General features: G+C 41.6%; 1 protein-coding gene across 2 annotated transcripts in view; it reads left to right on the forward strand.

The window, feature by feature from the left end:
- Positions 1 to 989: 989 nt before the first annotated feature.
- Positions 990 to 24,867, forward strand: part of adck2 (aarF domain containing kinase 2) — a 55,180-nt gene continuing 31,302 nt past the window's right edge. The window contains exons 1-3 of one of the 2 annotated variants that reach the window (XM_038705946.1): positions 990 to 2,213; positions 2,385 to 2,531; positions 2,755 to 2,883. In XM_038705946.1, coding sequence (XP_038561874.1) covers positions 1,332 to 2,213; positions 2,385 to 2,531; positions 2,755 to 2,883 — 1,158 coding nt within the window. In that variant the 5' untranslated portion in view covers positions 990 to 1,331. The remainder of the gene's footprint in view (positions 2,214 to 2,384; positions 2,532 to 2,754; positions 2,884 to 24,867) is intronic. The other variant, XM_038705945.1, reaches the window with a different exon arrangement.

Genomic DNA, 24,867 nt, shown 5'->3' on the forward strand with positions numbered 1-24,867 from the left:
TTTTCCAACTTAGGCCTATATAAAATGTTGCAGCAATTTTACAGCTTACATAAGTTTTGTCCTTGTGTGCCATATTTCTTTGTTGTATCCATTTTGTTAGAGCTGAAGTGATGAACAACAATTTTGATAGTCACTAGACTGTTTAAGACATTTTTCAAGAAAAACATTTGTCTGGTTTATCACTTCTTAAATTGGTGGACATGCTTCTTTTCTTTGTCGTATTTGAGAGTAAACTGACTGACTGCCACTGTAATGAACAAGGATTTTTATGACTGAAAAATATTTTCCACAGCAGACATTTTGACATGTCAAAGCATGAATTTTAACATTAATGAAGGCTGTATTCAATTGGTCAGGTCAATGGTCCTGCTTTAACACAGCTGGCTCACTTGAAATGCTTAAACACTTTATGGAACAGAACCATTGTTAATGTTAGTAGATCTGTACTTTTCCTGCTATGACAAGTCAAAACGTCTGCTGTGAAAAAGTTCTATAAGCCAACTTGTCTCAGTTAGTATGCTCACTTCTGCATCCATCTACCCTCCCTTCATTCCCTTGCTTCCTTCTGGGAGAGGGAGAAAGGACAAGAGGAGGAAAGAGGAACAGAACGAGCACCAAGAAAAATGTATGACATGCCTCCACCTGTAGGGCAGTTGACGTCTCTGCATTTAGTTGGAAAAAAAAGACAGTACTATGCATACTGTCTTTTTTTCTAACTTAGTCATACTATATTATAGTATTTATAGGCGTTTGACATGAGCTCAGTCAGTTGGTCTCATCTGCTAACATGAGAAAACCGGTTAACATTTTGTTTTTTGGAAAGAAACAAAACAAAACAAATAAAATGAGATTGAAAACAAACATACAAACATATCTTGTATAACGTTAATCCAATAACCAGCCGTTAAAAGTTTTTTCTGTTTCTGTTACGGGCTTCTTTAACACGAATCCACGTGACATTGTCGGCGATACGTCATACCCGGAAGTGAAGCGGCGGTCATTGTTTTCATGTATATTCTGCTTTCAATGGAGGTGGATGATGTTTTTGGGTGGTACAGTAACGCCAGCTGAAATTTATGTAATGTCTCAGTGGTAAAAGAAGCAGTCCTGTTTCCTCCTGTTTACAGGAAACCACAGTAACCACCGCTGACTGTAAGTTAAAGAAACGCCATGAATTTGTAGTAAAATAGGTACACATTCTTGTCGCTAGTGTATCATCCAGTTTGCCTGGCGACCACAGATTATTTCGATCTCAGTTGGAGTCAGCCTTTACTTTTGCAAAAGGATACAAGACCAATTTACCTCCTAGACTGACCTAACAGCCATGTGACATGACCACGATGGCCTTTGGAGCAAGAACAGTCCTGCTCAACCTGAGGTACACACTCCAGAAAGCAGGCTACTTTACTAGAACCAGACTCATCCAGAGCTCCAGGACATCGCTTGTTAAAAGAGGGCAGATTTTAACCCAAATACCCAAGGTGACATTGTTATGCTGGGGCGCAGTCAATGTATCATCCTGTGCACCCAGATGCCAGGAAGCAACTCTTTCATCCCAAACCGCTGACAGGAAGTCTCTAGCGAAAGTCAAGGTGCACAAAGTTTTATTTTTTCTCCGGCTAAGCCTTCGTGCATTGGTGCTGCTCCTCAAATTTGGGCCCCTTCTCCTCCTCTCCCCCTTGGCTCTGGTGTCCGCTCGCTGGGCATCTCGCTGGCTGGATGCTCTGCTGTGGGTGACTGAAACATCCGGTCCCACTTTCATCAAGCTGGGGCAGTGGGCCAGCACCAGGCGGGACATCTTCTCTCAGGAGTTTTGTGAACGCTTCTCCAGGCTCCACGTAAAGGTGCGCCCTCACTCCTGGGCCCACACCAAGCAGTGTCTCAGGAGGGCTTTTGGCGAGGGCTGGAGGATGGTTTTAGTGATTGAGAGCAAAGAGCCAGTGGGTTCTGGATGTGTGGCCCAGGTGTACAGAGGATGGGCGAAGGCGGACCAGGTGGCAGATCCAGCCTTCCAGTCACTGGTGGAAGAGATGGAGAAAGAAGACTTGTTGGAAGCCTGGGAGATCCCGGGTCTTGGAGGAGTGGCAAGCTCCCTGTGGCAGTACTGGAGGGGGAGGAAGGAGGAGGAAGGCTATAAGGAGAGAAGTCCTGGAGAGGGGCAGCAGGTGGGGAGCAGTGCAGAGAAGGAGCGTCTAATGCCTGTGGCTATCAAGGTGAGTGTTAAAATTACAAAATAGCCTCATTAGAGTTAATTTTACTACCAGGTAGATCCCATAGATTCTGAATTATGTATTCATCAATTGTTTGTTTTAAGCATAGACTGTATGCAAAAAGGTTTTAAGCCTGTCAGCAGATGTTTATAAATTGTTCCTGGTGTCTTACAGGTGATCCACCCAGGCATCAGGATGCAGGTAGAAATGGACCTACTGCTGATGAAAGCGGGCAGTTGGCTCCTGCACTGCCTGCCCGGACTCAAGTGGCTCAGTCTGTGTGAGATAGTAGAGGAGTTTGAGAAGCTAATGACCAAACAGGTAGGAATATCCAAACTCCACATTTTAAATATTGCAGAATTTTCTAAAGTTATTTGACTTTGTGTTAACCCTATTTGTTAAATGTCACATATGAGCCGATTGGTCTTTTTGTGATTAATAAAGACAGTGTTAAATTTATTAAACTTTAAATTGTTAAGCTTTATAGAAAAGAAGCTGGAAGAGTCTTATCATGTCAGTGATCCGACTGAATTTTTATTTTCAGATTGATCTCCGTTTTGAGGCCAGGAACATCGAGCGTTTCCGGGATAATTTTCGTGATGTGGATTATGTCAAGTTCCCGACTCCATTACGACCATTTGTCACCAGGACCATTTTAGTGGAAACTTTTGAAGTGAGTACAAAAGGATTTAAAATCTATGGAAAACACTGACTGATTTGCCCAATCCAAATCCCCACCATAAAGGAAAGGAAAAGAAGAATATCCTATTTACTTGCTGGCATTAAATGATACAGATATCACTGACAGGGCTTCAATTGCTAGGGAATTCAATAAATACTTTGTCAATGTTGGTCCGGGACTGGCAAGCGATATTGCAAAGACGGGTAGTCGAAAGTAAGAAGTTATTTGTCGAAGAAACAATATTTATCAGAGGGACCAATGAAAAATAACAGAATATTGTAAAAAAAAAATGGATGAGTAAAAAGTCCACCGACTGCCATGATATTGATATGTGCACTGTCAAAAACATTATCGAATCCATAGTGTAGTGGCCGTTTGTCAACAAACAAAATAAAGTTAAACTTAAATCAAACCTTCAAACGACAACTTCTAGCACCCTGGGCAGGTAATGTACGCAGGCAAGAAATAAAATCAATTTCAAACTGGATTCAGGGTTTGTGGCTGGTTTATTTGTTCCAACTGAGCAAGCAATACAGCATCTCTCACGCTGGTAAAAAACCATGTGCCCATCACCCAGGTGCTGCCGCTCACTTCCTACTTCCTACCTATATTTACCCTCACCTGTGCCCACTACTGCCCTCAGGTGTCTAAATCAAACATTGCAATTATTAAACTAACCAAAAATAAAGACTAAACATATATATAAAACAATTAACTAAACAAACAAACAAAAAAAACATTATCAAAATATGTATACATATATACGTATTTCTAATATAAACAAAATCATAATAATAATCAATTTAATTAACAAATTACCACTACTGAAAGCAAACTAATGTAGCTTCAACACTCCGGCCCCTAATTGTGCATTATCACAATTACTGAACTCTCAAAACGGAGCTACATTATGTATTCTAAACATATCAGGCACAGATGTCTTGCCGCACCTGCAAAGAAAAGAGAAAGAAAGAGAATAGAGGCAGACAAAGAGAAAGAGAGAGAGTTCGTGTGATCACACCACCGCCTCCAGCAGCAGGCACAGCTTCGTCACAGGCCTCTCTAAGATGCTGGTCTTCGTTTGGAGGCGGACAGAGCGCACAACCCCTTTCACATCTGATCTGACATCCAAAACTTTCCCCATCATCCAAGATCCTCTTGAAGCTGTAGCATCTGCCACAATAACAACATCTCCAGGTATAAGGTTTCTTCTTAGTGCAGTCCATTTTTGTCTCTGTTGCATCAATGGCAGGTATTCAAGAATCCATCTTTTCCAGAAGAGTTCTGCCATGTACTGTATCTGCTTCCATCTTTTTCTGACATACAGATCATTTCTGTCAAACAACTGCTGTCCTGGTGGCATAATTGGTTTACCTTTCAACAACAGAATGTGGTTCGGCGTCAAAGCTTCCAGGTCATTTGAATCATCTGAGGCTCTTGTAATAGGCCTATCATTCAATATTGCTTCAACTTCGCAAAAAACAGTTTGGAGTGCTTCATCGTCCAGGGTCTGTTGTTTAAGGACTGAGGCAAGAACACTCTTCACTGAGCGAATCAAGCGCTCCCAAACGCCACCTTGATGGGAAGCTGATGGGGTGTTAAATCTCCATTCTATGCCGTCCTGAAGAAAGGCTCTTTGAATTTTACCATGGTTCAGAGCAGTCAGACTCTCCTTGGGCTCACGGCTGGCTCCAACAAAGTTGGTTCCGTTGTCAGACCTGAAAGTTGAAACTGGGCCTCGTCTGCAGATGAACCTTCTCACAGAATTTATACAGGAGTCTGTATCCAAGGTGTATGCTACTTCCAAGTGTACAGCACGGCTGGTCATACAGGTGAAGACCACTCCGTATCTTTTGAGAAGACTTCTGCTTCTTTTAACTTCAATAGGCCCAAAATAATCAATGCCAACATGAGTGAAAGGGGCTTCATCAGGCAACACTCTTTCAGCAGGTAAGTCCGCCATTTTTTGTTCAAGGAGTCTTCCTCTGTGGCGTCTGCAAACAACACAATCTGATATAACCTTTCTTGCAGCAGAGTTTGCATTTATAATCCCGTACTTCCGCATTAATCTGGACAACATATAATTTCTTCCAGAATGACCTATCTGCTGATGAATATGGCGCAGAATTAGTGTTGATATATGCAGGTCTTTTGACAGAATAGCAGGTCGCTTGGATTCCACTGGGAGTAAGGCTTTGCTTAACCGACCGCCCACTCTGAGAATCTCACCATCCATCACTGGGTCCAATCTATACAGTGGACTGTCCTTGGATATGGATTTCACACCACTCTGCAGTGAGGTAATTTCATCCTTGAACCGCTGATGTTGTACATACCGGATGATTGACAGTTCTGCCCTGGTCACATCTTGAGGTTTCAGACTCTGTCCTTTGAGCGTAGCCTTAAAGCTCTGCATTTGACTTTCCACCTGTCTATGACAGCCTGTAATGTCCATACTGAGGTCAGCAGAGGCATAAAGCTCCTTTCTCCTATGTCCCAATAACACAAGAGTTTCCTTGATCTTAAGAAGCCAAGCTACAGCTACCTGCAATCTCTTCCAAGATGAAAAGTAATGAATCAGGTGGTCCATAGCATTGTCTGTGTCTTTAACAGCAGCATTCACTGTCAAGACCCTTTTGACCTCAGGGTCAGTGCCAGAAATCACCTGAAGGTCTTCATCTAATTTAGGCCACCCTTCCTTGGACTTGTAAAGGAAATCAGGTCCCATTATCCATCTCCTTCCATTCAGGAGATCTTCTGCCCTCATACCTCTTGACGCTTCATCTGCTGGGTTTTCCTTTGTCCCCACATATCTCCACTGATCAATATCAGTTGCCTCCCTGATGACTGCAATTCGGTTGGCCACAAAGGTATAGAATCGCCGGTTTTCATTTGATATATATTTAAGGACTGTTGTGCTGTCCGTCCAGAAAACTGACTTCTCCAGCCTAAGTTGCAACTCCTTCCGTAGCATGCGGTCTACTCTGACAGCAAGGACTGCAGCTGTTAGCTCTAGGCGAGGAATTGTTGTCTGCTTCAGTGGAGCAACTCTGGCCTTCCCCATCATAAATGCAACATGCACTTTATTGTCCCTTTCCAGTCTTAAGTAAGAGACAGCTCCATACCCAACCTCGCTGGCATCAGAGAAGTGATGAAGCTGTATAGTGAGAGGGTTGCCAGAGTCATTAGGCTTAATGCAACGATCAATCTTGAACCTTGCCACCTTGTGGAGATCTTCCAACCAGCCAGCCCATTGCTTAGTGAGAACATGGGGAATAACTTCGTCCCATCCTAGGTTTCTTTTACAGAGTTCCTGCAGTAACAACTTTGCCATCATGCTGAATGGAGCAAGGAAGCCCAATGGGTCATAAAGGGAGCTGACCACCGAAAGAATTCCTCTTCTCATCCGTGGTTGCTCTTGTACTGAGGCCTTAAATCCAAATTGATCAGTCTCAACGTACCACTGTAGTCCTAATGTACGTTCAACAGGAAGTTGATCTGTTTCCAAATCCAGCTCCATCATGTCTTTTGCTCTGTGGACTTCACTGACAGAGCGCAACACTGCACGACTATTGCTGACCCATTTTGACAGAGTGAATCCTCCCTTCTGACAGAGTGCAGTTAAATCCTGGATCATTTTCCTAGCTTCCTCTTCTGAGGCCATTGAACGGAGGCAATCATCAACATAAAAATTGTTTTTCACTGTACTCACAACTTCTGGAGGGAAGTGTTCTGCGTTGTCATCTGCAGTTCTCCTTAAGGCATAATTGGCACAGCTTGGCGATGATGCAGCTCCAAATAGATGTACCTTCATGCGGTATTCCTGCGGAGCCTGTGCAGTGTCACCACCTGGCCACCAGAGGAAGCGGAGAAAGTCAACGTGCTTATTTGAGACATGAACCTGGTGAAACATAGATTGGATATCAGCCACTATTGCAATAGGCTCCTGCCTAAATCGGACCAAAACTCCAATGAGGCTGTTGGTGAGATCGGGGCCTTGCACAACCTTTCTTTGGCCCATTGTTCTCAACAAAATGCTTGTCTTCTTACCTCGCAAATTTAACCTTTTCGCCATGGTTTCTGTACAGAATGTGCCGGAACTGCCAGGATCCAGAAAGGCATATGTCTGCATGATCTTATTAGTCAGTTTGCTTCTGACTTTTACTGCAACAATAGAGAAGGTAGAATCATCTTCCACACCGGCCCCAATATGGCCACATGTCTGAAAAGTTACGGTTGAATCACTTGAAAGGCTCACAGGTGGTTTGGCTTGTCCTACAGATGTACCTTTATCCTGTCTTTCTATATGAAGGACCCCAGGGTGTTTCTGAAGACATACATGGCAATCCAATCGACTCCTACAGTCCTTGCTTGTATGGCCTACCTTCAGGCAACCAAAACATATACCCTTGTCCTTAATGAAGTTGATCTTCTCCCGGTGTGCCTTGGCTTTAAACTGTGAGCACTGACCCAGTGTGTGGTTTCTCTGCAGGCAGAAAAGACAGCAATAAGTGGAGGTTGTGCTATGTTCTGCAGGCCGTGCCATAGCTTCTTCCCTCACAGAAGTGACATTCGTAATGTAGCTGCTTTCCTTCCTTCTTTGTCGTAGCTGACTGCTACAGGAGGCCTTGACATTGACAGGCCTTGAAGGATGTTGAGGATCTTGAATGTTTCCAAACACTGGATCTGTAACAATTTTCACTTGTCTCTCAATAAAATTTACAAGATCAATGAATGTAGCCCTCTGTCCACTTCTTTCTTGCAGATCACATGCAATATTCCTCCATTTTTCTCTTAGTTTGTAAGGAAGTTTTAAAATGATACTCCGCATGTTAGCTGGTAAGTCCAGTTCCCTCATATACATTACTTGTTCTGTTAAGTTTGAACATCCTCGAAGAAACAGAGAGAATGATTGTAATCCTTTTACATCTTCACCTTTGATGGGTGTCCAGTTGAATATTTTCTCCATATAGGCAGATGCAATTCTATGTTCATCTCCAAAGTGCTGAGCAAGAAGACTCTTGGCTCTGTGATAGCCTTGATCTGGAGGTATATGCTGACAACTATGCACAAGATCCTTTGGCTGCCCCCTAGTGTATTGCTCAAGGAAGCTCAAACAGTCGCTGGGATTATTCGTTTTCTTCTCCACTACATTTTCAAAGGCTCTAATGAAGGATTTATATTGAAGAGGGTCTCCATCAAAAATTTGCAGATTTCTTGGAGGTAGAACAGAGGAAACATTTTGTTGAACCAACAGTGCAGTGATTTCGTTTTGTTTTTGCATAATGCTCACCATGTCATTAGGGCCCGAGCACGACCGTGTGAGGTCCCTATTGAATTTGCTCGGATTATATTTTTATTTTTTTTTATTTTTTTAGGGCCCGAGCACGACCGTGCGAGGTCCCTATTGAATCTGCTCGGATTATATATATATATATATATTTTTTTTTTTTTTTTTTTTTTTCTGCAAAGTAGGCCCAAATGACATGGCCTAAACATACTCGAAAACTCACCAAAATTTGCAAACATGTCAGAACCGGTGAAAAATTTCGTATTCTACAAGTTTCGCACATGGGCGTGGCAAAATGACTCGCTAGCGCCACCTTGAAAATTGGAAATGATTAGCCCCTCGTTCACGTTCAACCTACATGTACGAAATTTTCTGGGGACATGTATCGTATCAAGACGCACAAAAAAGCCTCAAGAACCCATAGCCTAAAGTCAACAGGAAGTCGGCCATTTTGAATTTTATGGCCATTTTTGGATGATTTACACACTTCGTACTTTAACGAACTCCTCCTAGGGATTTAGTCGGATCGACGTCAAATTTCTGCTGTGCCTTCTAAAGGCATTGACGATGAAAAGTTGTGCTATTTGCGAGTTTTCGTCAATGGGCGTGTCCGTGGCGTCGATGATTCGCAATGAAACAGGAAGTTGTTGTAACTTCAGTGTACATGCTCACATCTGGACCAAACTGTACATGTAGGATGAGAGTCCCGCCCTGAACACATGTACATGCCGACATTCACCCACAGTCATAGCGCCACCTGCTGGCAACAGAAAGTGACATTTAACGAAGCAGCCCCCGCCGCACGTTTCACCTACGTGCACGAATTTTCTGTGGTACGTGTATCATGTCCAGACGCACAAAAAAGCCTCTTGGAGCCATAGCCTAAAATCAACAGGAAGTCGGCCATTTTGAATTTTACGTCAAATTTTGGATGATTTACACACTTCGTACTTTAACGAACTCCTCCTAGGGATTTAGTCCGACCGACCTCAAATTTGTGCTGTGCCTTCTAAAGGCATTGAAGATGAAAAGTTGTGCTATTTGCAAGTTTTCGTCAATGGGCGTGTCCGTGGCGTGGCGTCAAAGATCAGCTCTTCGCCATGACACGGAAGTTGTCGTAACTTCAGTGTACATGCTCACATCTGGACCAAACTGTACATGTAGGATGAGAGTCCCGCCCTGAACACATGTACATGCTGACATTCACAGACAGTCATAGCGCCACCTGCTGGCAACAGGAAGTGACTTTTAACGAAGCAGCCCCCGCCGCACGTTTTACCTACGTGCACGAATTTTCTGTGGTACGTGTATCTTGTCCAGACGCACAAAAAAGCCTCTTGGAGCGATGCCCTAAAATCAACAGGAAGTCGGCCATTTTGAATTTTACGTCAAATTTTGGATGATTTACACACTTCGTACTTTAACGAACTCCTCCTAGGGATTTAGTCCGACCGACCTCAAATTTGTGCTGTGCCTTCTAAAGGCATTGAAGATGAAAAGTTGTGCTATTTGCAAGTTTTCGTCAATGGGCGTGTCCGTGACGTGGCGTCAAAGATCAGCTCTTCGCCATGACACGGAAGTTGTCGTAACTTCAGTGTACATGCTCACATCTGGACCAAACTGTACATGTAGGATGAGAGTCCCGCCCTGAACACATGTACATGCTCACATTCACAGACAGTCATAGCGCCACCTACTGGCAACAGGAAGTGACTTTTAACGAAGCAGCCCCCGCCGCACGTTTTACCTACGTGCACGAATTTTCTGTGGTACGTGTATCTTGTCCAGACGCACAAAAAAGCCTCTTGGAGCGATGCCCTAAAATCAACAGGAAGTCGGCCATTTTGAATTTTACGTCAAATTTTGGATGATTTACACACTTCGTACTTTAACGAACTCCTCCTAGGGATTTAGTCCGACCGACTTCAAATTTGTGCTGTGCCTTCTAAAGGCATTGAAGATGAAAAGTTGTGCTATTTGCGAGTTTTCGTCAATGGGTGTGTCCGTGGCGTGGCGTCAGAGATCAAGTCTTCACCATGACACAGGAAGTTGTTGTAACTTCAGTGTACATGCTCACATCTGAACCAAACTTTACGTGCTTGATAACTCTCCCACCCCGCTATGGAGGACCGATCCTGACACAGTCAGAAATAAATACAGAAATAAATAAATGCTCAATAAATAAATAAGCATCCAATTAAATACACAAAAAAATTAAGTAAATAAATAAATGTAGGTAGTAATTAAATTATACAAGGAGACATAAATGTATATATTTTAATTAGTGCCTTTACTTATTCACCTTTGTTATAATTACCTTATTTGTTTATTCAACTTTATTTATTACTAATTTTTTTAATGTATTTATTTATGTGTGTGTTTTAATATTTTTGTCTGTTTTATTCTTCCTTTGTATTTATTTACCTTATTTATTTTCACCCATGGTATTTATTTCTGCCTGTCTTAAATTTTTGTATGCATTTCTGCCTCACTATGCAAATGAGGAGGGGCTGTGTCTCAAGGGGTCATCTTCTCTGCTATTGGTGGACCAGTCAGACAGGAGAGCTCCTACTCTGCCTGCAGACATCAACGATCTTGCCCCTCACACAGTCAGATGGCTTCCTTCAGTGCGCTGAGGTGTTTAACAACTCTGAAGACAATACTACCAGCAATGTCTTCCTTCTCTTTTCACGTAGAAGCACCGACAGACAGTGCTTTCAGTTTGCTGCATGCATGGACACAGACCTGCGGTATAGGGAGAAGCACACGGTCAGCTGGCTGCAGCTAAATCTGGAGTGCACTCGTATTCAATTCTGTATGGTAAATTCAGTTTTAACGGAGCAGAGCGAGCTGACAGGCAGAGTTAGAGACTTTTTCTGTCTGTTTCTCTCTTTACAAAGACGCATGTTGCAGTCAGAGTCTTCTCTGAGATGCGAGCACGACATACAACACAATTTATCAAATTACACAACGGATATACAGTATGAAAATAAGATTGATTGGATTATACTCACAGGAAGTATAAAACCTCTTACATGGGTCTATTAAAAGTAAAGTAACACAAAATGTCAGGGAAATTACTTTACTTAGATTTAAGTACTGCAGTTGTACATTTGAAATACCTTCCTACCTTTCTGATAGGAAGCCTTCTTGAGGTGGTATAAAACATTTCTTCTTATATTCTGATTTGAGTTGTGGACAACTATGACCACATGAATTAAAAAAATTAAACATTTCACTGCCCAAGTCAGCTATAACACAAGTCTTGTTCATCAGACTACATGCTGTACAGTATTTGTGGACAGATTTTGTCCCAGGATTTCTTATGCATTTCTTCTTCTTCGTTGCATGATTTAGAATAATAAGGTGAGAAATGGGTCTATTCTGAGTTCATCCTGCACTGCAGCAGCTAATAAAGTCCATTTCATCCCAAAAACGCTTTTCTTTTAGGCAGGCTGGAGCAGAAAACAACTCACCTTTCTCAAGTTGTACAGTAATGTCACATGTGTATGAAGGTGGATCAAACAAGCTAATCTTAAATGTCAAAGTAGAGAGGAGCCTAGTAGGCCTATTTATTTTCATTCATTACACAATATGAATAAGCTATGCAGACAGTTGTAAAGAAAGAACATCTTTTTCTTCTGTTCTCTACTTGTTATAGTTACACAGTATTAGGGGTGTGGGCTGTATTAAAAGTATCCACTGTTCTCCCATGCTCTAACACACAGTAACGATGAAATGTGTGCTGTTCTCACATTCTTCCTCTGTATGTACACATAAACAACAAGGCAAGGAATTTATTTTATTGTTTGTGTACATTATTGTTCAGTGTACATGGTCACATCTGAAACAAACTTTACGTGCTTGATAACTCTCCCACCCCGCAGACATCTACACGCCAATACCGATTTATATTCATAGCGGCAAGTGCTATGTAGCTCCACATAGGGGACACAGGAACTGACATATAGCACATTCATGCGGTGTCGGAACCGCGTAGGAAATTCACAGCCGCACCGGCAGAGCTCCAGAATGTGCAACTCGGCCGGCTCACGCGCGGACGCGCTTACAAGTGCGAGGGCCCGCCCAACGCTGCTTGCAGCTTTAATTAGGGCCCGAGCACGACCGTGCGAGGTCCCTATTGAATTGCTCGGATTATTTTTTTTTTTTTTTTTTTTTTTTTTTTTTTTTTTTTTTCTGCAAAGTAGGCCCAAATGACATGGCCTAAACATACTCGAAAACTCACCAAAATTTGCAAACATGTCAGAACCGGTGAAAAATTTCGTATTCTACAAGTTTCGCACATGGGCGTGGCAAAATGACTCGCTAGCGCCACCTAGAAAATTGGAAATGATTAGCCCCTCGTTCACGTTCAACCTACATGTACGAAATTTTCTGGGGACATGTATCGTATCAAGACGCACAAAAAAGCCTCAAGAACCCATAGCCTAAAGTCAACAGGAAGTCGGCCATTTTGAATTTTATGGCCATTTTTGGATGATTTACATACTTCGTACTTTAACGAACTCCTCCTAGGGATTTAGTCGGATCGACGTCAAATTTCTGCTGTGCCTTCTAAAGGCATTGACGATGAAAAGTTGTGCTATTTGCGCGTTTTCGTCAATGGGCGTGTCCGTGGCGTCGATGATTCGCAATGAAACAGGAAGTTGTTGTAACTTCAGTGTACATGCTCACATCTGGACCAAACTGTACATGTAGGATGAGAGTCCCGCCCTGAACACATGTACATGCCGACATTCACCCACAGTCATAGCGCCACCTGCTGGCAACAGAAAGTGACCTTTAACGAAGCAGCCCCCGCCGCACGTTTCACCTACGTGCACGAATTTTCTGTGGTACGTGTATCTTGTCCAGACGCACAAAAAAGCCTCTTGGAGCCATAGCCTAAAATCAACAGGAAGTCGGCCATTTTGAATTTTACGTCAAATTTTGGATGATTTACACACTTCGTACTTTAACGAACTCCTCCTAGGGATTTAGTCCGACCGACCTCAAATTTGTGCTGTGCCTTCTAAAGGCATTGAAGATGAAAAGTTGTGCTATTTGCAAGTTTTCGTCAATGGGCGTGTCCGTGGCGTGGCGTCAAAGATCAACTCTTCGCCATGACACGGAAGTTGTCGTAACTTCAGTGTACATGCTCACATCTGGACCAAACTGTACATGTAGGATGAGAGTCCCGCCCTGAACACATGTACATGCTGACATTCACCAGACAGTCATAGCGCCACCTGCTGGCAACAGGAAGTGACTTTTAACGAAGCAGCCCCCGCCGCACGTTTTACCTACGTGCACGAATTTTCTGTGGTACGTGTATCTTGTCCAGACGCACAAAAAAGCCTCTTGGAGCGATGCCCTAAAATCAACAGGAAGTCGGCCATTTTGAATTTTACGTCAAATTTTGGATGATTTACACACTTCGTACTTTAACGAACTCCTCCTAGGGATTTAGTCCGACCGACCTCAAATTTGTGCTGTGCCTTCTAAAGGCATTGAAGATGAAAAGTTGTGCTATTTGCAAGTTTTCGTCAATGGGCGTGTCCGTGGCGTGGCGTCAAAGATCAGCTCTTCGCCATGACACGGAAGTTGTCGTAACTTCAGTGTACATGCTCACATCTGGACCAAACTGTACATGTAGGATGAGAGTCCCGCCCTGAACACATGTACATGCTGACATTCACAGACAGTCATAGCGCCACCTGCTGGCAACAGGAAGTGACTTTTAACGAAGCAGCCCCCGCCGCACGTTTCACCTACGTGCACGAATTTTCTGTGGTACGTGTATCTTGTCCAGACGCACAAAAAAGCCTCTTGGAGCGATGCCCTAAAATCAACAGGAAGTCGGCCATTTTGAATTTTACGTCAAATTTTGGATGATTTACACACTTCGTACTTTAACGAACTCCTCCTAGGGATTTAGTCCGACCGACTTCAAATTTGTGCTGTGCCTTCTAAAGGCATTGAAGATGAAAAGTTGTGCTATTTGCGAGTTTTCGTCAATGGGTGTGTCCGTGGCGTGGCGTCAGAGATCAAGTCTTCGCCATGACACAGGAAGTTGTTGTAACTTCAGTGTACATGCTCACATCTGAACCAAACTTTACGTGCTTGATAACTCTCCCACCCCGCTATGGAGGACCGATCCTGACACAGTCAGAAATAAATACAGAAATAAATAAATGCTCAATAAATAAATAAGCATCCAATTAAATACACAAAAAAATAAGTAAATAAATAAATGTAGGTAGTAATTAAATTATACAAGGAGACATAAATGTATATATTTTAATTAGTGCCTTTACTTATTCACCTTTGTTATAATTACCTTATTTGTTTATTCAACTTTATTTATTACTAATTTTTTTAATGTATTTATTTATGTGTGTGTTTTAATATTTTTGTCTGTTTTATTCTTCCTTTGTATTTATTTACCTTATTTATTTTCACCCATGGTATTTATTTCTGCCTGTCTTAAATTTTTGTATGCATTTCTGCCTCATTATGCAAATGAGGAGGGGCTGTGTCTCAAGGGGTCATCTTCTCTGCTATTGGTGGACCAGTCAGACAGGAGAGCTCCTACTCTGCCTGCAGACATCAACGATCTTGCCCCTCACACAGTCAGATGGCTTCCTTCAGTGCGCTGAGGTGTTTAACAACTCTGAAGACAATACTACCAGCAATGTCTTCCTTCTCTTTTCACGTAGAAGCACCGACAGACAGTGCTTTCAGTTTGCTGCATGCATGGACACAGAACTGCGGTATAGGGAGAAGCACACGGTCAGCTGGCTGCAGCTAAATCTGGAGTGCACTCGTATTCAATTCTGTATGGTAAATTCAGTTTTAACGGAGCAGAGCGAGCTGACAGGCAGAGTTAGAGACTTTTTCTGTCTGTTTCTCTCTTTACAAAGACGCATGTTGCAGTCAGAGTCTTCTCTGAGATGCGAGCACGACATACAACACAATTTATCAAATTACACAACGGATATACAGTATGAAAATAAGATTGATTGGATTATACTCACAGGAAGTATAAAACCTCTTACATGGGTCTATTAAAAGTAAAGTAACACAAAAATGTCAGGGAAATTACTTTACTTAGATTTAAGTACTGCAGTTGTACATTTGAAATACCTTCCTACCTTTCTGATAGGAAGCCTTCTTGAGGTGGTATAAAACATTTCTTCTTATATTCTGATTTGAGTTGTGGACAACTATGACCACATGAATTAAAAAAACATTTCACTGCCCAAGTCAGCTATAACACAAGTCTTGATCATCAGACTACATGCTGTACAGTATTTGTGGACAGATTTTGTCCCAGGATTTCTTATGCATTTCTTCTTCTTCGTTGCATGATTTAGAATAATAAGGTGAGAAATGGGTCTATTCTGAGTTCATCCTGCACTGCAGCAGCTAATAAAGTCCATTTAATCCCAAAACGCTTTTCTTTTAGGCAGGCTGGAGCAGAAAACAACTCACCTTTCTCAAGTTGTACAGTAATGTCACATGTGTATGAAGGTGGATCAAACAAGCTAATCTTAAATGTCAAAGTAGAGAGGAGCCTAGTAGGCCTATTTATTTTCATTCATTACACAATATGAATAAGCTATGCAGACAGTTGTAAAGAAAGAACATCTTTTTCTTCTGTTCTCTACTTGTTATAGTTACACAGTATTAGGGGTGTGGGCTGTATTAAAAGTATCCACTGTTCTCCCATGCTCTAACACACAGTAACGATGAAATGTGTGCTGTTCTCACATTCTTCCTCTGTATGTACACATAAACAACAAGGCAGGGAAATATAAAAGGAATTTATTTTATTGTTTGGGTACATTATTGTTCAGTGTACATGTCACATCTGAAACAAACTTTACGTGCTTGATAACTCTCCCACCCCGCAGACATCTACACGTCAATACCGATTTATATTCATAGCGGCAAGTGCTATGTAGCTCCACATAGGGGACACAGGAAGTGACATATAGCACATTCATGCGGCGTCGGAACCGCGTAGGAAATTCACAGCCGCACCGGCAGAGCTCCAGAATGTGCAACTCGGCCGGCTCACGCGCGGACGCGCTTACAAGTGCGAGGGCCCGCCCAACGCTGCTTGCAGCTTTAATTTATTTTTTTTCTTTTTTCTGCAAAGTAGGCTCAACTGACATGGCCTAAACATTCTCGAAAACTCACCAAAATTTGCAAACGTGTCAGAACCGGTGAAAAATTTCGTATTCTACAAGTTTCGCACATGGGCGTTGCAAAATGACTCGCTAGCGCCACCTAGAAAATTGGAAAAAATTAGCCCCTCGTTCACGTTCAACCTACATGTACGAAATTTTCTGGGGACATGTATCATATCAAGACGCACAAAAAAGCCTCAAGAACCCATAGCCTAAAGTCAACAGGAAGTCGGCCATTTTGAATTTTACGGCCATTTTTGGATGATTTACACACTTCGTACTTTAACGAACTCCTCCTAGGGATTTAGTCGGATCGACGTCAAATTTCTGCTGTGCCTTCTAAAGGCATTGACGATGAAAAGTTGTGCTATTTGCGCGTTTTCGTCAATGGGCGTGTCCGTGGCGTCGATGATTCGCTATGAAACAGGAAGTTGTTGTAACTTCAGTGTACATGCTCACATCTGGACCAAACTGTACATCTAGGATGATAGTCCCGCCCTGAACACATGTACATGCCGACATTCACCCACAGTCATAGCGCCACCTGCTGGCAATAGAAAGTGACCTTTAACGAAGCAGCCCCCGCCGCACGTTTCACCTACGTGCACGAATTTTCTGTGGTACGTGTATCTTGTCCAGACGCACAAAAAAGTCTCTTGGAGCCATAGCCTAAACCCAACAGGAAGTCGGCTATTTTGAATTTTATGTCAAATTTTGGATGATTTACACACTTCGTACTTTAACGAACTCCTCCTAGGGATTTAGTCCGACCGACCTCAAATTTCTGCTGTGCCTTCTAAAGGCATTGAAGATGAAAAGTTGTGCTATTTGCAAGTTTTCGTCAATGGGCGTGTCCGTGGCGTGGCGTCAAAGATCAACTCTTCGCCATGACACGGAAGTTGTCGTAGCTTCAGTGTACATGCTCACATCTGGACCAAACTGTACATGTAGGATGAGAGTCCCGCCCTGAACACATGTACATGCTGATATTCACCCACAGTCATAGCGCCACCTGCTGGCAACAGGAAGTGACTTTTAACGAAGCAGCCCCCGCCGCACGTTTCACCTACGTGCACGAATTTTCTGTGGTACGTGTATCTTGTCCAGACGCACAAAAAAGTCTCTTGGAGCCATAGCCTAAACCCAACAGGAAGTCGGCCATTTTGAATTTTACGTCAAATTTTGGATGATTTACACACTTCGTACTTTAACGAACTCCTCCTAGGGATTTAGTCCGACCGACCTCAAATTTCTGCTGTGCCTTCTAAAGGCATTGAAGATGAAAAGTTGTGCTATTTGCAAGTTTTCGTCAATGGGCGTGTCCGTGGCGTGGCGTCAAAGATCAGCTCTTCGCCATGACACGGAAGTTGTCGTAACTTCAGTGTACATGCTCACATCTGGACCAAACTGTACATGTAGGATGAGAGTCCCGCCCTGAACACATGTACATGCTGACATTCACCCACAGTCATAGCGCCACCTGCTGGCAAAGGAAGTGACTTTTAACGAAGCAGCCCCCGCCGCACGTTTCACCTACGTGCACGAATTTTCTGTGGTACGTGTATCTTGTCCAGACGCACAAAAAAGCCTCTCGGAGCGATGCCCTAAAATCAACAGGAAGTCGGCCATTTTGAATTTTACGTCAAATTTTGGATGATTTACACACTTCGTACTTTAACGAACTCCTCCTAGGGATTTAGTCCGACCGACTTCAAATTTGTGCTGTGCCTTCTAAAGGCATTGAAGATGAAAAGTTGTGCTATTTGCGAGTTTTCGTCAATGGGTGTCCGTGGCGTGGCGTCAAAGATCAAGTCTTCGCCATGACACAGGAAGTTGTTGTAACTTCAGTGTACATGCTACATCTGAACCAAACTTTACGTGCTTGATAACTCTCCCACCCCGCTATGGAGGACCGATCCTGACACAGTCAGAAATAAATACAGAAATAAATAAATGCTCAATAAATAAATAAGCTTCCAATTAAATACACAAAAAAATAAAGTAAATAAATAAATGTTGGTATTAATTAAATTATACAAGGAGACATAAATGTATATATTTTAATTAGTGCCTTTACTTATTCACCTTTGTTATAATTACCTTATTTATTTATTCTCCCTTATAATCTTCAACTTTATTTATTACTAATTTTTTTAATATATTTATTTATGTGTGTGTTTTAATATTTTTGTCTGTTTTATTCTTCCTTTGTATTTTTCTACCTTATTTATTTTCACCCATGGTATTTATTTCTGCCTGTCCTTTTTAAATTTCTGTATGCATTTCTGACTCATTATGCAAATGAGGAGGGGCTGTGTCTCAAGGGGTCATCTTCTCTGCTATTGGTGGACCAGTCAGACAGGAGAGCTCTAGGCTACTCTGCCTGCAGACATCAACGATCTTGCCCCTCACACAGTCAGATGGCTTCCTTCAGTGCGCTGAGGTGTTTAACAACTCTGAAGACACTACCAGCCATGTCTTCCTTCTCTTTTCACGTAGACGCTCCGACAGACAGTGCTTTCAGTTTGCTGCATGCATGGACACAGAACTGCGGTACAGCACACAGTAACGATGAAATGTGTGCTGTTATCACATTCTTCCTCTGTATGTACACATAAACAACAAGGCAGGGAAATATAAAAGGAATTTATTTTATTGTTTGGGTACATTATTGTTCAGTGTACATGCTCACATCTGAACCAAACTTTGCGTGCTTGATAACTCTCTGACCCCCAGACATCTACACGTCAATACCGATTTATATTCATAGCGGCAAGTGCTATGTAGCTCCACATAGGGGACACAGGAAGTGACATATAGCACCTTCATGCGGCGACATAACCGCGTAGGAAATTCACAGCCGCACCGGCAGAGCTCCAGAATATGCAACTCGGCCGGCTCACACGCGGACGCGCTTACAAGTGCGAGGGCCCGCCCAACGCTGCTTGCAGCTTTAATTGACATTATACTTCACAAGGTTTTAAATGCTTTTTAATAGATAAATGTGGTAACGTTAACGTTATTTTGCAACACTAAAGTTAGATTTTGTTGAGACCAACGTTAACAGTTAACGATAACATTAACTATGAATCAGTTATTAATTACCTTAAGTTTACTTAAGGTTTCAGCTCAAACGAACAATTTCAAGCAATTCAATTTACATACCGTTGGGTACGAGTGGTTACGAGTCGTTTATTTGGATGTCACCTCAGTATGTTACTTGTAATAAATGTAATAAGCTAGTGGTAGAGTCCTCAGTTACATGATGGAAGCTGTGTATCTTGCAAAACGTTAGCAATGGCTGCTATCACGTTAATTAATTCCCCACACCACTATTTTGAGTTATGCTGCTGCTGTCGGCAGGGCTGTGTGGGATTATTGCCTGGAATAGGACACTGGAGAGAGAAAGGTACTTTTTATATTGTCACAAGATTCTTGTTGAGGTTCTGATGCCTGCTACTCAAAGCTTAAACTTTGAGTCTAAAATAACGTTGCTAGTCTTGGCTACTGGACATTTGACTGCTGATATAAAATTGTCTGTCTTAAAAGGACAACACAAAAACATTTAAAGAGTCTCCCTTGTTTCATTTTCTCCCATTTATGTGACATAATAGTGCTGTCAACATTAAAATACTGAGGCATCTTTTAGAGGACCGTCTCAAAAAATTAGAATAGTGAGGAAAAGTTCATTGTGAGCATCAGAACCAGACTGAGAGTTAATTAGCTGATTAGAGAGCTCTGCTCCGGTTATTTCTGTATAATTTATAATACAGAAATCTATTTTTATTCTAAAATTGTTATACATTTTGAGATAGGGGAGTTTTTATTTCCATGAGCTGTAAACTGTAATCAACAAGATGAAAGCAAAAAGGGTTTGAAATGCTTCGCTTTGTGTAATGAATCTAGAATATATCAAAGATTCACTTTTTGAATTAAATTACATCAGAAAATTAACTTCACCACAATATTCTATTTATTAAAGAATCATCTGTATTTACTTTATATTTTTTATCACCTGAAGAATTTATTACACATTTTCCTCCCAGAGTCACACTGTGGATCCGATGTCCCACATGGTGCCAGAGAGCTGCAGAGACCTGGAGTCCTCATTGTGCTGATGGGGTGGACTGACGTGGAAAGGCCTTCTCTCCTTCTGTTTACTTTGACTTTTAAATATTGTCCATATTTGTATCATAGATCCATTTAAAAAAGATTTATGGTTCACTTGTAATACATTCTCTATATATTAGCACTCCCTGTCTTTACTACTTACTGAAAAGCTAATCGTATACCACAGATAAAACATGAAACATTAAAACTGAACTCTTGCTTAAGAACATCAGTTTAGTATAAGTTAAAAAGTGAAAATACTCCCAACATGTTTCACATGAAATGTTGAAAAGTAATTATGTAGTGTATTTCTGTGTGTGCAGGAGTATTTTTTCTTTCTACCTTATACTTTAAGATAAATAAGGAGCCATACACCCAGTACCCATATACTGTATAACAGAGCCTGAAGTTTCTGAAGAGTGCCTTGTTTGCTGCTCTGATATAAGTCTAGTTTAAACACAGAATAATGTGGGCACATCCAAACCATCCTGTGGGTAAGTGCTGAAACAGAATGATCTGCACTGAGTAATTATGAATCCCACTAGGTGGTTTTTATTGTGACCTTGCAAACTCTGAGGTCTCAGAGCGGATCGAATGCACATGTAGTAAATAGGTGAGTCTATACACTGTAAACCACACAAGACCTTCTCAGAGGTCGCAATAAATGACACCTCCTACAGGGTGTCAAAACTATTCAGTGTGCAGATAACTCTTTGTTTTTCACAAGAGTAACTTCTCAGTCAATGTCACATTTGTCTCTTAAAGAAATGTCAGTATATAACATCAACCTTTCATCAATATTTAATTTTTATCAACTTTTCCAATAAAGCCCCTTTCACACTGGACAAAAAACCCCACTAACACCCATTAACTGGATTTTGTCTTCAGTGTTACAATCAGGGTACAATCTGAATTCATTCAAAGGTCAAATAACTGCAGTTGTTGCAGCTCCAGCTCCGGTGGGCAGGTATGGAAACATGAAACGTGGGTGGACATGCAAACTTTTGCCCCTTTTCAGGTACAATGCAATGCTTCAATAGCCAGGAACATTATTTTTTGTTTTTGCCAGTCTATGGGAACATCGTGTTTTGCGATTTTGTTCTTTGCATCACGCAAGATGCAACACTAGCAAGACAGCGAGGTGTTCGAGCTTCTCCTGATTTGAGGGGAAGAGGCAGATTACTGGCACTGTGAGAGACGAGCAATATACAACCACACAACAACAAAAACCTGTTTACTGGCAACGGGAAAGAAGTCAATCACCTATATCTATGTATAGAAAACGTGTATATGTGCTAATTTTGATGTAAACAGTTGACAAAACAAAATCTGGCATCTTGTGACCTCATGTTGACAACTTTGTTAGGTATAAAAGCTGACATAGTTTTGCCCATGAGAAACGAGGATCCATTCATAATTTATTTTAACCTCTCTCAAGAGCTCAGTGCATGTGGGAAAATCTACCATTTGTTTGCTAAAAAGTCGGCTTACGGAGATGTGAAGGTTCGGTTTCACAAGAGCTGTCTCTGTCCGAGGTCAAGAAATACAAACTGTCTTCCTTGTGTTGTCACAATCATTCACAGGGATAGAGATGTGAGGTGACACACACTGAATGTAGAGATGTTAGGATGGAAATGTGTTGTGACATGTAGATCAGCTGTGACTCCCAGACTGCTTTGGCACCTGTCAGTCTCTTTTTTTCCTTTTTCTTCTTCCATTCATTCTTTCTTCCTTGCCATAGTTCTCATCTCCTATTTACAGTCCTATTTCCTCTCTTTTATGCTCTTCTCTTTCATTGGGCACCTGTCACTATCCTGTCCTTAACTGTCCCTACAGCCTACAAAACGTGTCCGCTTGCCTTACTGTCATGGCTTGTGTGTGCATGAGGGATTTAAGACAGAGTGTGTGTCCACCGTCTCTGGAGCGTGTGTGTGAGGATGCATTTGTGTGTGTCCAGTTGTGTCAGCCATCCTGTCAGTTGAAAATCATGTGTAAGTCAGTGAAGGCTACAAAGTAACTTTCTAACACAGGATCTGCAGGCTAGTCACTTCAGCAATGTCTCTCACTCTCTCCTTTTGTAGACATGTCCGTCTCGCTTGGTTAAATATGTCCCTGGATTACAGTATGTCTCTTTTGCTTTCTGTCTTCCAGTGACCTTCTTCATAACTATTTCTTTTCAATGGTAAATGGTGATGGTAAATAATGTGTATTAGGTAAATATCTACCAGCTTGGTTGAATTAAAAAGCTCTGCATAGTACAAGCTAATCTTGTCCAAACTTCCTGCTCTAAGGCAAGATCCCACAAAGTGCGCCGTGCTTTGAAGCCAATGTGGAATAGTGAAATTATAACTTCCAGTTCTGTCACGTGATGGACACTGCCCACAAAATACATAGGCTTACATTTTGAAAGAAGTGGCTGTAAAATGGGGGATAATTTTTTTAATGTCACAACCGCCGGGAAGTGACTCATTTCACTTTCAGAATTGTATCCATTCTGTCTAATAACATTTGGTCTAGAAGAGCCCCACTATTAAATCACTTTATCAACATTGAGCATTCCAGAAAAGTACAAATCTTGTCACATTTGCTTCCCAGATTGGCACCTCTGATCTCTTATAACTGATGCTTACTGATGTCTCCAACTGTCTGTACCCAGCCCTCAGGAGCTGTACTGGGCTGTGCGGCAATTTTGGTGTTGCATTTGGAATTGCAGCTTTCAGCCGCTTTACATGAACACACACTGGCCCAAAAGATATTTTCTCATACACAATCATCACAAAAGGAGAGGCTATGAAACTATGAATACATTTGTGTCATAAACACACCAAAATAACTTTTTATTATAAGATGATCCATTAAGTCCACTAACATTTGGAGTGAAGTGTAGCATGTGTCATATGTCTGTCATGTGTGCGGGGAGCCAACGGGAAGTCTGCCCCCCCACCCCCACCCAAAAAAAAATATGGAAGCGTAAAAATCTTGTTTGGAATATGCACACAGCTAGCAACCTTCACAGGAATAAATGGAGAGCTATCTTGCGCGTGAAATCCAGATATTCTAAGTCAAGTAATAACCTAATAATCTACTTGGAAAATGTAGTGAGCTAAGCTACTAGCTACTCTACATTAAATGAAACTTAAATACACAGAAGCTACCCCCCAGTGAAATGTAGCAAGCTAAGCTAAGCTACAGCAATGTGGAAAAAGTAGCTTAGTTACATCTTACATATGTATATGTATGTACGATTATATATGTACACACACACACACAAACACAGTATAGGCCTAATTTATGCTGAACCATCTTCATTCCACAGTAGCAACAGAAGAAAGACTAAAAACCTGCTCCAAACAGAGTGTGTGTGTGTGTGTGTGCGAGAGACACACAGAAACTCTCCTACTTATTACCATATCATTGCAGCTAAATGTATTTCCTCATGCAACAAATGGAGAACCACTGTTGTTTGTACAAAGTAAGTTAATCACATTGTCATGGGTATACGTGTATGTCATGTAATACTGTTTCTTATTTTAATAATTGTTCCTTTGAAAAATTCTACTGCTTGTCAAAAAGCAAGACATATTTTTTATGTAACAAAGGACTATATTGTGTTTTTATTCCTCTTTCTTTAGTTTTATAATGTCATTTCAATGTATTTTTTTTTGTTTATATGTGAATTTGTGCTCTTGCAACATTGCAACCTAAACATTCACGGCAAAAGGTCAGAGAGAGAGAGAGAGAGAGAGAGAGAGAGAAGATGTCTCATCTCATGGAAAGAAGTTTCTGCCACTACATATCGAAGTTTCCTCCTCACTAGAAGAAGAGGTGTCCAGGCTGGACCCTGATCCTTCTCACAAGAGGTGTTATAGTAACTATCACAATAGAAAGTAAACTCAATCGCACGTGTCTTTATTTCCCTGCAGGAAAGCTCAGACATCAGCCCAAGGATCGGTACGTGATGTCACCTGCTGCACATACAGGTCTGTGTGTGGCGGTGGCGCCACTTACTGATCCTTCAGAAATGCTTGGGAAAATGTAACGTGTGTGGAAGCTACCGTGCTACTCGGTCAATAAAAGAGCTTTGTTACTGAAAAGCTATTTGATTCAGAAAATAGCGATGCTACCACCAAGCTACTGAGAAATGTAGTTAAACTAGTAACGGCGAAGAGTCTGCAACCCGCATTGTTTACATTCATGCTTCCTCATTGCCTCTTTTAGTGCATTACTGCTATTGTTAGTGCATTATGCAGTGGTTTCCAAACTTCTTCTGTCACACCCCCCTTAGAAACTGAAAAATGTTCAAGCCTCCCAACTCCAGCAAAAGTGAATTTAATTTTTCTCAGTCATTAAGAACACAAGTGATTGAAATACAAAAAAGAT

The sequence above is a fragment of the Micropterus salmoides genome, unplaced genomic scaffold (assembly GCF_014851395.1).
Source record: "Micropterus salmoides isolate LMB-PRFRI ecotype aquatic unplaced genomic scaffold, ASM1485139v1 Ms_hic_scaffold_8, whole genome shotgun sequence".
Lineage (NCBI taxonomy): Eukaryota > Metazoa > Chordata > Actinopteri > Centrarchiformes > Centrarchidae > Micropterus > Micropterus salmoides.